Raw genomic sequence first — 15470 nt, 5'->3', positions numbered from 1 at the left:
AGGACTCCAAAACTGCATCTACGATTGTTTGATCAGACAATGGCAATTATCAGGCACAATAGACATTTATACAATATGTAAACACAAGTTTCAAGTAGAACCTGTAATACCTACAATTAAAAAGAAGTTGGCAACATACCCATCTAAATATTGAAGCTGTTTTGCTGTTGAAAAACAAGTCCTAGTAACCCTGACAGTCTGTTCTCTTAATGTGACTGGTAACAACTCTTGAGAAACAGCCACATGCAGGTTAATGTGTAGCATGCCTGCAGTTATTAAACGTATGTGACATACAAGATTTCTGCTGTTCAAGATATCCTTAAACTTTCCAATACTTTTAAGGAAGTAGTCCCCCATGAAAATAGGTTAGTTTATAAAGGGCTGTGTGCCCACAAGCCCAACTCTGGACTTTCAAAACTGAAGGCAATTTGTTGTGGCCAAAGTTGGACTGAACTTCCATCATCCAACCAGGACATTTCATGTTCAAACATCCAGAAGGAGGCAAAAGCACTTAATTATCATTTGTATTTCTAGAACAGTGGGTAATAGGCTGCATTGCTTGCTTTTATACCTTGGAAGAACCTACTTGATGCTTCACAGTGTCTCTACACCTAAAATGTATAAATTGCTAGAAATGAAAGGATGGAAGGCACTTCTGCTGACAAGGAAAAGGCAATCCAGTCAAAGAGCATCCATTGCAGTCCATTCTAAGATGTATGCTATAAAAGCATTTCAAAAGGCTGAGTAATTCATGAATTACAGATAAACAAAGTAAGAGTCATGACAGAATTTGACACGGTGGAACGGGACGGGGAAGATGGGCTTGTTTTTGCAATGCAATAAGAATCTCTGAGGAAGTGCTTAAGTATGTTAAAGTCTCCATGCTATTGTTCTACAACTGGTCTGTAATGTCTACCAAACAATTACTTTCAGAAATCTAGACTTGGATACACCTACCTCAAATACTGACAGGTCATTTCTTCTGTAGATTTCATTGGCTGGAGGATGAAACCAGCCACACTTCTTTGAGTGCCTTAACAAAATGTTTTTACTTTTCATGTATTTAAGACAGAATTCACACAGGTAAAGCTTTGGTAGTCTGCAGAAAAATTAGAAAAATATTTCATTTTTTAAAAACATTAAGTTCCGTAAAAAGAAAAGTTATCACAAAGTGACATGCTCCTCTTTGCCCAGTTTATTATAAGGTACCCTGAGTAAATGCTGCTTAAGTTTAAAAAACAGATTTAATAATATTAATTAAAAGTATCACTACATTACAGGGAATTATTAAGCATATACATTAGCTATTAGAAAAAAAGATAGGAGCTCAATCACAGTGAATCTGATTCAACAGAGTGTGACTGTGGTCAGCTATTTTGTGGTACAACTTTAGGTAAATCCCTGTGATTTGCCCCTTCCCACATTCCAAAGTTTTCGCTGTGGTCTCCATCAAAGCAAGCACACTGGAGTCATACCTCAAATTTCATCTTTTTTCTTCCAATAAAGACAAAGAGGACACACAGCAGAATACAAAGAATTTCCTTCCTTTTAATTTTCTTTACTTTGGATACGGGGAAGATATACAGGAAACAATTATCTTCCTAATACTTCAATGGGAAAGCAATTGTGGTAGGATTATAATCCCCCACCCTTGCCTACGTTATTTCTTAACCAGAGAAGCCTGTCTAAAGAGACCATATGTGTGAAAAGTCTCCCTTCCACCTATGTCCATGAAACAACGCATCCTAGATGATGACTATTCTTCCAAGGAGGATTCAGTTCAGACAAGATACAAGTAACACATATGCCTCACATCAGACAATGCTGACAAGCGTTCTACATACCACAAACTGCTCCTTTCCAATGAGTTTTGTGGCTATTAACCTCAATTTTAAAATTATTGGAGCAGTGGATTATATCACAATGTTTTAGAGCAGAGGAAAAACAATCTGCTGTGAAGATACTGGCATATCCTGGGATCATAATCATGGTTTGCATAATTACAGGATTCTGAAAAAGTTTATCAACAACATAAAAATAGTTTGAAGTGTTCATTCCATGACGTAATCCCACTGCAGTTAGGGCCAAGAACTGCCTCCTACAAATGATATCTCATTTTTGTCTTGTACTAACAATTATTCATTATCATGCCTGTATGTGGAATTAATATGCTTGATGTAACACATCTCTCTCTCATAATATGATATAAATTGAGGGATTAAAAGAGTAACTGATAAAGATTAACACTATAAAGGCATTGGTAATAACAGGAAACATGCTGTTTACACTTTTTTTTTAGCCCTTGTTTTTTGTATTATCAACTGATAACACGTCCCTTATTCCCACTATGCCACAATGCTAACACCTAGGAACGAGAGGGAAGGAGAGAAAAGGAAGCTTACATTAATGCCATGCAAAGGCTTTTTGAAACAGACCATTTAACTTGGTTGCCTGCTGGAGTAGATGTCTTGAAGAACATATAGTTCTGCAAATTTCCATGTGTACCACATATCCAACAGATTCATGAAATATGCTTTTTCAGTACATGACAAAATCAGCAGGAATCTACTGAGCACACATACTAGTTCATGCTCTCTGCCTGACTGAGGTGTCCTAGCACAGGCAGCCAGAAATGGGACACTGTTGCCACACTTGCCTCACTTTGACTTTATTTATCTAATATATGCAGATTTCTTGGTCCTTAAAAAAGAAGGAAGTTAACTTCTGGATGACAAACAAGATTAACTGCTCTAAATGGCCACAAGTTAGGCATTCCTGGTTTGAAGTTGTTAAAAAGAAAATACTAATACATGCTACAAAGTTAATGTTTTTGCAGAACTGGAAAAAATGGCATTTTTAATGCATCTTTGATTAGAACTAGTAGAAAAAGAAAGACAACTCCTTGATCTCCCTTATAATTACAAAAGCATATCTGCTCTTCAAGTTACATGAGTAAGTTACAAACAATTCAGAAAAGTAAGAAAGTAAATCACAATTATCACATTAGAAAAAAATCAAAACAATATATGTTGATTTTGATGACTTGTTACCTTGCATATTCCTGTGGGTAAGGTGAAGAGTACCAGGTCTGTATCTCATATTTTCCAAACTCAATCACTGAGGGGTATCGCCCACTTGTTTCACCAGTGTTTTTACACCCAATTTTCTGTCAGGTACAATAAATGCAAAATACTAGTTATAAAAAAAGTTAAAAACAAACAAACAAACAAACAAACAACAACAACAACAAAAACTTATATTTGTATCAATTTCACCCAGTGTGACAAACCTAAAGTATTCAAATGTCGCTTAAATTCTTCCAGCCCAGGCAGAGAACAGAGTTTGCAAAAAGCTAGATATAAAAAGGGAACATTCCTTTCAAGGTGCCAAACAAACCCACAATCATGAAGTGAGGTCAGTAGTGCTTACAAATAAGCACATAGAAATAGATGATGAATGGCCCAGCCAAAGAAGAGGCACAACTGCCTGAATCCTTTTCTGCAGGATCTAGTGGAAGGACTTTTCTGCAGTCCTGGTTCAACCCCTAAGCCATTATCTTGTCAAAACAAGGAAAGAGGAGGGATCAGCAGAACCTTTCTGGAGGTCCATAGGATTTGACCTCATAACTGTCCCCAGTATACTAACATATGCTGTTCTCAGCTAACATACTGAGATTGAACTGATCAGAAAATGACTGCTAGACTAAATACAAAAATAAAATAAAAATGGAAAAATAAGTAATTTAATTGCCCCCAATTTCAGCAATCTTGTCTCATAACATTTTTGGACTGCATGTGAAAGAAATAAATGAGGAGGAGATGGAAACCGTTTCCATGAGCAAATGGAAACACAAACTAATCATGAAGTTGATTCTTTAAACTTCATTTGAATTTGTTGGTTAACACACTCTGAATTCAGACTGTGATAAGGATGTCACATTGACCTATGGCAAGTAACATCGGTTCTCTTACTCTTAACATGAAAAACAAATTAAGTGACTTGCATTGCTAGAAAAAGCACTAGACATAATGGTTTACTATGCAATTTTATAAAAAGCAGCAGTTGAAGCATTACACGCACCTCCCTTCTGACCCAGGTTCTCAAAGACACTGGTTGCTTGAAGGGCAAAATCTCCTCATGATTGACTTGTGAAGAGCTTCTTGCAACTTAGAAGCCTACTAGGCTTGCTCATTTCATTGACAAAGAAATTTAAAAGCCTCTTTTGCAAAAGGAAGATTCAGCTGCCATATCCAACTTCCTTGGTAAAGAAAACCAGCTCAGTCTCAGCAAGCTTTAGATTACCAGTACGTACCTTAAAGAAGAGCATTAACACTAGCTGGTATAAACAGTTTTAGTCAGATTTAACTCAAGCATTTTTACTACTAGAAGTCATCTATATTCAAACTCAAAGTGTGTTAAATAGTGGGGCAAAATAAAGTCATGAGCTCACTAAATCGCCTTGCCTTCTACCAAGCAGTATTTGTTGGGAGGGGCTTAAGTTTTCATAGTGGCTGCTTTCTCTGCACAGGACATCAAAGCACATTCTCACAGACCATCATCCTCTCAGTCACGACCATTATTTCAGCTGTGCTTAATCTCTATGTTTAATCAATGGTAGTCTTGTGTCCAAAATGCTCAAGGATGTCTTTCAAAATCTATTTGAAGTCTCACTTACCTGACCCATTCCATGCCCTTGTCTCTAATCTAGGAGACTTAAGTTGCATATACACTACCTCCCAAATTATATTTACAATAAGCATGACGCAGCAGGTCAAAAGGATTTTATTAAAAATGAGAGAATATGAGAATGAAAGTAGTTTTAATTTACGTATGTAACTGCATTTTATGAGGGAGTACAGTGATATGACAAGGGGTAATGACTTTAAGCTAAAAAATTGTAGGTTTAGGCTAGATATAAGGAACAAATTCTTTACTATGAGGGTGGTGAGGTACTGGAACATGTTGCCTAGAGCAGCTGAGGATGTCCCATCCCTGGAAGTGTTCCACACCAGGCTGCATGGGGCTTTGAGCAACCTGGTCTGCTGGAAGGTATCCTTGCCCTTGGCAGGGGGTTGAAACTAGATATCTTTAGGGTCCCTTCCAACCCAAACCATTCTGATTCTGTAATTTCATTCAACATAGTCTTACCTCCAGGGAAAGCTCCCGAGCCTGTTTAAATACTTCCAAATCCTCCTGCGTAACTGTGTCCTTGCTTCCCACCAGAAATACATCTGTATTTTCTTGTTTGATGCTTAGTTTGATTTCAGTATCTGTTATTTAAAACCAGCAAAAAGTTTATTCACAGACATGAAGATTACACATGCCTTACCAAAGTGTTGCTCCTAAATAGGATTGTAGCAGTTATAGCTGTTATGATTTCCCATTTTGACTAAATTTGGGATTATAAATAACAGAAATCAATCTTTCCTCTCTTCTGGTTCTGTAGTATGCAGTTGCGTAAGCAATTTTTGCTATTTGCTTGTCTTTCTGTCTAAGGCTTTACAGTCCAGTTCTACTAAATTAGTTTTGAACCTCATAAAAGGGAATATATTCTCTCATTAAAACTATGCCACTTGATAAATTTCGGGATATTCTACAAGGATATTCTATTCGAATAATAAAAATTAGAGAAAAACTTTCCCTTAAAAGTTGGAGACCAATGCTAAGCTAAGTGTACATTCAAACGTCACCAGTATATTTTTTTCTTAAATAAAAGTAATTATTAAAAAGGTGGTTTACAGCAGTACAGATCAAGTGTTGTGGAGACTGTAGCAGGATGGAATTGTTCATGAAAAAGCAATGGAGCAGAGGGAAATGAATTGAAATGCCCACCATTATAAGCACTGACAGCACACAATCATAATGACAGCACTACTGCCAGAGAAAGGGCAGGGGAAGAACAAGGAAGTAGCATGAAGTGGCTATTCATGCGGTACTAAACAGCCATAAGCAACATCATGAAGGCATTTGGGGCTCCTAATGTCACTACAGATGCAAAAAAATAATAAAAAGGTGGTGTGGTATTAGTCAGAAATAACATTTTGGAGGTTTAGTCAGCATTAGATAAAAGGTCAGCTTTGTCGCTTTTGTATGAAAGTGAAGTAAGAATAAGAGAAATAGCTAAGACCTATGTGACAAAATAAGAATTTTGGTTTTGGACGGGACGCAGGTTTGGTTGGCGCTTTGACCTTTGCTTACCATCATCCTGATCAGGTTTAATTCTTCCGTCTGCCAAGCTCCCCTTCCCTGGTGAGGGGGTCCCCATCTGAGGGGTCACTTTATACTTTAATCTGCCTAGAATCCTGTGCTTTTTAAGGAAAGTTGTTCTCTTGAGGTGAGCAATTGCTTTAAAAGCATGTCCTCTAGACACACCCCATCCAGAAGTACAGGCACGAGAAATAAACCTACTCCTAACCTCTTTCTTTCCATAGAAATGGTTATTAGATTTTGAAGTAGAAGATAATTCTGGTTTACGACGCATACGCTTGGGCGGTGCATAGCTTGGGTGTCCCTTTTTTCGAGACTGTCCCTGAGCAGTATAGATATGAGAGAGTCCATCAAAGAGTCCCTTTAGCTGACTATTACTAGGAAGACTACTAAAGGAGGGTGCGCTTGACTGACTGGAAGAACTCTGGGGAGAGTTAGAAGAAGTAGAAGTGCTGGATTTTTGTGAACTGGGGCTCTGACCAGAGATGGGGGTTGGGGGTAGAAGTGAAGAAGGTGGAGGTTTTAGCTTTTGTGTGGTACCTGTAGCCAACACAAGAGAAGTGCATGACTGTTTCTGAGAGACCTTTTTCCTTGGACGATAGTGCTTTGAAAAGTCTATTATTTCACCTCGTGATCTGCGACCATCAGGTGATGGTGTAAAAAACTTAGTAAGGCCATCAATAAGCCCTTTGGTTTTCTTGTTAACTTTAAGTGTAGAGGCAGATATGTAGGTGGAGGTGGTGGTGATTTTGGTGGTGGCACCAGGCCGAGTGGGGTCTGTAACAGGCAATCTGCTGCTTGAATCCTTCACAGATGCAGCATGACCAGATGAAGGTGTGGTACAGACTTTAGTCTTTTGACCCCTACCAGGTGACCCCCTTCCTGTGAATGCATTCACGGATCCTTCATCACTGGTTACAGACCTATGCAAAAATTTGGAAAACAAAAATCAGTGTTAAAAAGACACAGCTACTGCCAAATAGCACTATACTTTATACAAATTACTTATGCCACTATACTTAATCTTAAAAAAAAAATTAAGGACATATGCATTTTTAAAGTAATTCACGCTATGATGCAACACCCAACTTTTTCTCTCCCCTCCCCACCACGTTTCTTTTTTTCTCTGTTTAAATAAGGTAGTCCACTGTACATATGAACAGATGCTGCTCAGATAGCAAGATCTTCCTAGTATACAACCTCTCCATCTACTTTCAGGCATGTTAGAAAAGTGCATCTTTGGAGAAAAATATTAATGCACTGTGCTTGAGCACAGTAATGGCTTCATCACAATAGAATTTATTATATAAACAAAGAAGATGCTCATATGCAATGTAAATAAGTTAATGCATACCAAAACATTTACTTAAACTGTAGAGAAAGTCTATTAGTTAGCAATACAGTCAATTTTCAACAAACTGCTGTTTTTGTCCACACTCATTTGATAACATATGTCAACGCTAGCAATAAAAATTACCACCTAAGACATAAAAGAAAATTGAGGTCATTTATGGAGAGCATTACAACAAACCCAAACAAATGGCCTTTTTTCTTTTTTTTTCTAGAAATTTGAACAACAGGGGAAAAGAAATCACCATAAAGAAGAAAGATCAAAACCATAAGAACAAGCAGTGTTTATAGAAAAACCACAAACCAGTCAAGCCTAACATGGAAGATGTTAAGAAAGAAGAGTGGTGACTGCTACTTGAATGCCAGGAAGAAAAAGGGCATGGTGAAAGGCCAACACTTGTGACAGCAGAAGTACAGGTTCAGCTGGTTGCTAATGACTAAAGAGATGTGCAACACTGAAGGGCGAGCTGGAGAATAAGTAAGTATATAGAAACTGAATGTTTAAAATTATTTGGAGTAAGAGAAATAAATATCAGGAGGCATGATCAAATGAAAAATCCAAACAGAGCTATATAGTTGCATCAAATGCTTCCATTCCCCCTTTCCATCCTGCTCTTTGAAGTTAGCTCATTTATTTTGCAGTGAAAAGTTCTCTTTCACAGATTTTGCCTTCTTAATTGAGATGCCGAAATAATTAATTCCAACAGGTTACTTCTAATTAGAGATCAAAGAGCCTGGGGCTACCATCTGGTATGCTGAACTCCAAGGGCCCACCAGTTTAAGAACTGGCCCTTTTCTACTCACACATCCTTACATTTGGGTAGCTCTTAGGAGGCTACAAAACCAAAAACTTAAGTCTTTCAAATCCTTTGCTGCTGCCATAAGCTTGTGTCCATAACAAGACCTACTCTCACTACCACATGTACTGGCCTTTGGCACTAGTGGTGACTAACGCACGTGTTTTTAGTTAATCCTACATCGTAATTTGCCTGTATAGTATGATTGTGAAGGATTTCCTACAGACAATCAATAGGCAGATGGTTATTCTAGGATAACCTGACAGATTCTTTGTGCTACACAAAAAGAATCAAGTGGCATTAGCTAATCTTGCTTTATTTCATGTGACCGCTCACATTTATGTACGACACTGCTGTCTTCTGTACATTACTATCACTTAAGTAGGATTCTATGAGGACACATCTCTGCTCTTACCCCATCTCCTAACTATTGTTTTTCCAAAACAAAATTACTTCATGTAGATTAGACATTGCAGTAGTAGAAGCGTGCCCATAGTAATGCAAGTATTTTTACAAAGAAAAAAACTTCCCTAAGTACTAAACTAACATGCTCATGTGGTTCATTTGCTACAAAGAAAAGAAAATCTGTATATTCATAATCATAATCCAACATTACAGGGACTTTAACATCCTTTAACACAGCATTCACATTAAAAGCCATAGCTCAGAATTTCATCATCAAAAGCTAACAGTAAAACCCCCACAAGCTTTCCAACTTTTCCTTTACATGTATGTGGAATGAGGGGAAGCAGAAATACTGTATCAGACAAACATTCCTGCTAAACCCACTGTGGAATGCATAAATCAAGGACAAGTTTTTAGAATTCTCAAAGGGATAAACACAAAGGTGTAGCGATAAACAGAGGGAGATGCACACACAAGGAAACACAACCATTTCACCATGTAAAAACAATGAAAGGTGTATGGCTATTTCAATGACTTTTAAATACTTATTTAATTGAGAGAAAGGAGAAATAAAAGTTTTTGATGCATTCTTCCTTTATGAGCATGTTCTTATGATCCATTACAACTACATTTTTGACTTTGATATAGTGCCATGCTTCCTTCTAGGGTTCCTACCCAGAACTTTTGAACATGGACCTAAAGGAAAGATGAGATCCTGACATAAAGAGAATAAATATATAGATAGCAAGCTGCACTACCAAGTACATCAACATGACTATTATGCTGTACTTGAGTACTGCCAGTATTTACTTTTTTTTTTTTTCTTTTAATATATGTATGTGTTTCCCCTTTTACACATTGACTCCACAAGTTCTTATTTTGCAAAATGCAAGGTTTTACAGCAGCTAACACACAACTCCGAAGTATACCAGACAGGTTTAGACTGTAGAGAAAAATGGTTGGGTAACAGCCACATGACAAAACGAGTAGTAGACAGAGGCAGAAAACCTTTCAGCTGCTGAGTTGACACAGCCAAACAAACTTAAATAGGAAGAGAAGGAAGGCACATATGGACAGAAACATGAAATGGAGGGCAACATGCTACTGAAGTTAACACAGAATCTGTTCTTGTTTAAGACTGAGTGTAAAGACAACTCAGCATTTTAAACTACTTTTTTTTAAAAAAGTCCTCCAACCAAGCCTTAAGATGTCCAATTACAGTGTTCCCTGGAAGGACAGATGCCAAAAGAATTACAGCATTCTCTTGTATTAGATGAACACATTCCTAATAAGTAAAACAAATTGCAGCCTCTTTGCCAAGTAACCAGTGGCAGCTTAACAACATAATTCAAACACTTTTTTTTTCTGTTTGTTTCTAGAGTACCACTGAAAACAGAACTTCTATAGTATTTACATGTTGTACTCTTTGGAATGGGTTTTATGAACTGATACAAATAAAGTAATTTTTATACTACATTTGAACAGGCCTTTGAACAGAACAGTTGCCTGAAATTATTTATAACTAAATTCATTATTTATTATTGATTTATTATGGTCTCTGCATGTGTATCAATTATTTTAAGTTACATATAAAGATAGATGTGTCATGTATTACTGTACAGACTTTTATTTCTATTTGGTATAGGTGCAATTTGTATTAAAAAAAATTTGGGACCTAGAAAAGTAACTTACAGGAAGTTTTTTCCACCAGGTTCTGACAAGATGTGAAAATTAACCATTATGAATAAAAAGTCATTATCCATTGGACTAGAAGGTCTGTACTAGAATATTCATAACTTACTTTCCCCAATTTGAAACAGTTAAAAACTGGTTGAAACTTATTACTCTAGTACAGTAAAAAAAAATAAAAATTAAAATTAAAAAAAAAAATAAGAGAAACCTACAACATTCGTTGCTTTAGTTTATTTTTCGGTCGTCCGATAGGTTTTGCATATCGTCGCCTTATTTGGGCAGCTTTCTCATGAAGTAGCTTTCTCCCTTTCTTCTTTGGTCTACAGACCTGGCAAATCCACATCCCTACATAAAGGAAAAAAAGTTTAATTGTACACAACATATTTAATCTGTCTTGCAGGTGCCTACCAAGATATATGCCATGTATGTAAAGTTTTCTCATAAACAAGACAGGTGGAAGGGGAAGTAGACAAAGAAAAGTGATCCCCTTCTACCTATACCTTAAAATTTTTGACAACAAATTGCTCAAGGAAAGGGGGAAAAAGAAGTTGCAAAAGAGATCACAAAAGATTGTAAGCAAATGGGTTCTTAAAAGAAAGTCTGTTATAACTTGCTCTTCCTTACACTACAGATACATATTTCTTTTGAAAAAATTAAGATGGGAAAAAATTACATGTGAATTACACAGCTAACTAGTCTAGAGTGTGCTGAAGAAAACATCAGATCACAACGAAGTATGTTTGGTTTAACATACAAATTGAATTTGTTATCCTTTTAACAGTAGATAACCTGAACACTTTTTGTGTGTTTGCGTTTTTTGTTTGTTTGTTTTTGCTTTTATAAATAACACTAGAAGATTTAAAGAAAAAAAGCTGGAAAATCTGCAGTGTAATTTTAAGATTAAATAATGAACGCCATAAAGATGTGAGACTAGAAATGAGAGGTGCTATATATCAGAGATCTAGAGAATCTGAAGGACACAGGTGTTTTAAGTTACCCTTACATGAGGCAGCTGTCTTTTTCACCTGCTTTAAGGATTTCTACATCAATATATACACTCCAAACATTTTAAACAGCCTTTGCAAAACTTCACTCTCAATAATAGGCCAAGACCTCAATTCATGGTGAATTCACCTGATCAACTGACCTTTACAGTTTCAGAGAGGAAAAAAAAAAAACTCAAAAAATAAAATTCTGGCTTTGACATGATTGAAACTATATTGTTCACCAATGTGAAAGTAATTAGCATCATTAAGAGCTTTTGGTCACTTAATATGAGAAAAGACTGTGAATGAAAGTATTTTCATTATCACCTTTTGGCATTCGGGAAAGTGGTGGGTCACAGCACTCCATGTGGAACCCTCTATCACAGGAGTCGCAAAAAAGCATGTTATCCTGAAGGGGAGTGGGGGAAGGAAGAGGAAGAGGAAAAAAAGACTTAATACAGCATTGCTAGAGGTTGCACAACAGTGATTTGTATTTGCATATGTGCTAAGTATAGGGCTATGATAAACAAAAGTCAGGTAACACTGAACAGTCTAACTTACTGCATTTTTGCCTTGGATCCTACATGCACTGCATGTCTTGCATTCAATACACTGCCATCTTAAGGCCTTCACATTTGTTGTTAACTCAGGACAGAATTTCAAACATGATGGATGTCCTAAAAAAATAAAATAAACCACAACATATTTAAAGCTTGAGTTTTAAGAAATACTGATGCTTATGTTCAACAAAATGTAGCCAGCACCACCAGAGCCTTGTAAGCACCAGCAGTTTTTAGAACTTTGCAATACATCATTTAACACACTTCTTACAAAGAAGGTATGGCAAAACTGCCATAATACTCATTTATGAAGAGAAATAGAAAGCTGACACCTGACACCTGTGAAAAGTCTTCACAAATATCTGAAATATAATCTTTTCTTTCACTAGTTATACATGCAATGGAAATAACCAACTGCCATTGGTCCTGAAAAAAGCATTTCTACATACTGGAACCCACTCCTTTTATAGCAGTGCAACAAACAGATTAAATCCTTAAACAAGACTGAATTAGTATCTTTTTCAAAATGTTCTAACTACCTACCAGAGAAACTTAATAGTTGAGCTATATGCATTTTTCATTCCAACTTATTACTAAGTTATATACAAAGAACAATTTCAGAGCAGTTAGAAGAAAAAAATGGAGTGGACAACTGACACACAAAAAGCTTACTACTGTGGAAGGTTTAAAGTAAGGGACAAGATGAAGTAGTGAGAAAAGAGCAGCTGAACTTCACTTTCCCATGAAATTGCATCTTATTCCCTAGTGGGATCATCATCTTTTCCATGGCAGCCTGGAAGCTCTTCCAATTAATACAAGGTATCAGACAACTGAACACATATAACACCTTAGGCAATACTGGCAGTGACTTCTCTCGTCTTCAACAATCTCAAAGGAGTGTAAACCCTTAATCCATAGAAGATAAAAGCACTGTTAAATAGGAAGGAACAAACCTTCCCAAGGAAGCACTTAAATTTAGAGATCATCAAGGACATCAAGTTGTAAGGGAGGTAAGAATCCCTGATGCCATGCTGTACCGATGTCATGAGAATGCATGATGCTTTCTTCTCATTGCCAGAGGCTGGTAAGTACAGTCTTCCAGGTAATGGTGATTCAGATTTTGTCCATCTGTTGTTTCTCTCTCAGTCTAAACCACCACAGCTAAATCACCACAAACAAGGATATCGGCTAATCCCTAAGCATTTGCTATTTTAATCTTCTAATAGACTGAGGCAAGAATGACAAAGATGAATGAAGAAATGCAAAAACCACTCCAAAATCTGAAATCTGTACTGATTGTTTCCTCTTACAGCACATACCCAAGATTTAATCAATACACTTCTTGTTAAAAAAGCAATTTAAACTGGGTAAAAATACCATTTTATAAAATGAGAAATATAATCTGTAAGTGAAAAACATTCAGGAATAAATTCCACAAATCCTTTTAAAAACAGAAATATCAGAAAATGTTGCCGTTTGACACTTACCATACAGTTTAACAGAAATTAACAATCTGTGTTTATGACTGATTGCACATCTAAAGTAACTATTTCTCTTGGAAGTTACAAATGCACCGTGGAACTGCATAGTGCAGTTCAGTGTCACTCTGTCCCTTTCAATAAAGCTTAATGAGTGCTTGATTCAAAAAAATGCCTGCTAAGAAAGAAAAAAGCTCCCTAAAGTCAATAATATTAATAATCAATATCACAGACTTATTTCATCAACCATGACTTAACATGCACATTAACACATTAAAGTGTTATCATAAACCAATTATATCCTTATTCATAACTAGAATTACATACATCTACCCTGCACAGAAGTAATTTACTTCAAGGCATAAATAAGTTAACTCATTGATTTTAACTTTGCAGTATGTTTATCCTTCTCAGTTATTAACTTAAGAAAGGCTCATTCTCACTACTTGGTAACTACACAGACTAAGTATAACAGGGTTACTTAATTTCTCTGTTACCTACCAATGTAAAAGTTTTCATTCAAGAAATTACACAGCTTAAGACACATTTGTTTCTATCCTTAAAGGTTTTATTATCAAAAAAAAAAATCATGAAAAACATCTACTGGGATTAAACATGAAGACTGCCTGCAACTCAAAGTCCTTCAGACTTACTTACAGTTACTCAAGTAACTGTAGGCTGGGACTGTGCAAAGGGAAATATCACTATTTGTTTGCTATGTTCTTTTACTGTCTTCCCTAGGTACGCGCTACTGGAAACAGCACAGATTTTTAAATTTCTAAATACAGTATGGTATTTTTCTTTACTAGCTGGTAATAGTTATATTCTTCATTTTGGACACAAGATTGTATAGGAAAAACACAACATTAACAAAAAGTGGGTTATGCCTAACAGACATGAAGTAGCAGTCAACGCAGGCTTTGCTTCTATACGTGACTTATATTTTAAACTACTTCTATAGTTAAACCAATTTCTGTAGTCCATTAAACTGAGTCCCTGTGACCCTCAAATGTAAAGAAAATACCTGTAAAATTGCTCAAGAGGGAAAGCATGGTTTTGGCTCTAAAATCCCTATAATCTCAGCACTGACTGATCTGAAGAGAGAGAACATACTATCTCCTGTATATTCAGAAGCAGATGTATCTGCCAAGAGGTCTTCACCACAGAATCACAGAAGGATGAGGTTGTGAGGGACCTCTGGAGGTCGGTTGTCTGGTCCAACACCCTGCCCAAGCAGGGGGATACCTAGACATGGGTAACCAGGACCACATCCAAGCAGTTTCTGAAAACCTCCAAGAAGGAAACTTCACAACCTCTCTGCACAACCTGTACCAGCGCTCAGTCACACCCACATACATGTAGCACAGAATTGTTGCCTGATGTTCAGAGGGAACCTCCTGTGCTCCAGTTTGTACACACTGCCTCTTGTCCCAGCGATGGGCAACACTGAAAAGAGCCTGGCCCAGTCCTGGCCACATCCTCCGTTCAAGTATTTAAAGGCACAGAGAAGAACCCCTGGAGCCTTCTCTTCTGCTGGTTGAACAGCCCCAGCTCTCTCAGTCTTTCCTCATAGAAGTGCTCCAGTCCCTCCATCATCTTGATGGCCCTCCACGGGACTATTTCCAGTATGTCCAAGTCCCTTTTGTACTGGGAACCCAGAACTGGACATAGTACTCCAGTAACATTCTATCACTCTCCAGATTGATATGGTCATTTCTTCTGGTTCAGTCACTTGACTTTGTTAAGTTCACAGAAAAAAACAAGTTGGCTGTGAGTGTTTATCTGCTCAAGGGTAAATCTGTTCAAGAGTAGAAGAGCTCTGCAGATGGATCTGGACATGCTGGACCAAGGCCAAGTGTATGAAGTTCTACAAGGCCAAAGGGTCCTGCACTTGGGGCACAACCACCCCATGCAGCACTACACACTGAGGGAAGAGGAGCTGGAAAGCCCTGCAGAAATGGAGCGGGGGTGTTGGTTGACAGCTGGCTGAACACA

The 15470-nt window shown here is 37.1% G+C and overlaps 1 protein-coding gene across 9 annotated transcripts in view; it reads right to left on the bottom strand.

Moving 5' to 3' along the window:
* The window catches only part of KAT6B (lysine acetyltransferase 6B), a 113241-nt gene that overhangs the window by 38464 nt on the left and 59307 nt on the right, over positions 1–15470 (bottom strand). For 6 of the 9 annotated variants that reach the window (XM_082765215.1, XM_082765214.1, XM_082765212.1 and 3 more), the window contains 7 exons: positions 11999–12114; positions 11765–11846; positions 10664–10796; positions 6199–7130; positions 5149–5270; positions 3051–3166; positions 958–1099 (listed from right to left, as the gene is read on the bottom strand). The exons of 1 other annotated variant lie outside the window; for it this stretch is intronic. In XM_082765215.1, coding sequence (XP_082621341.1) covers positions 958–1099; positions 3051–3166; positions 5149–5270; positions 6199–7130; positions 10664–10796; positions 11765–11846; positions 11999–12114 — 1643 coding nt within the window. The remainder of the gene's footprint in view (positions 1–957; positions 1100–3050; positions 3167–5148; positions 5271–6198; positions 7131–10663; positions 10797–11764; positions 11847–11998; positions 12115–15470) is intronic. 2 more of the 9 variants (XM_082765217.1, XM_082765219.1) reach the window with 2 other exon arrangements.

The sequence above is a fragment of the Aythya marila genome (assembly GCF_965140915.1).
Source record: "Aythya marila genome assembly, chromosome: 7".
NCBI lineage: Eukaryota > Metazoa > Chordata > Aves > Anseriformes > Anatidae > Aythya > Aythya marila.
This window is presented reverse-complemented; position numbering and strand designations above follow the sequence as displayed.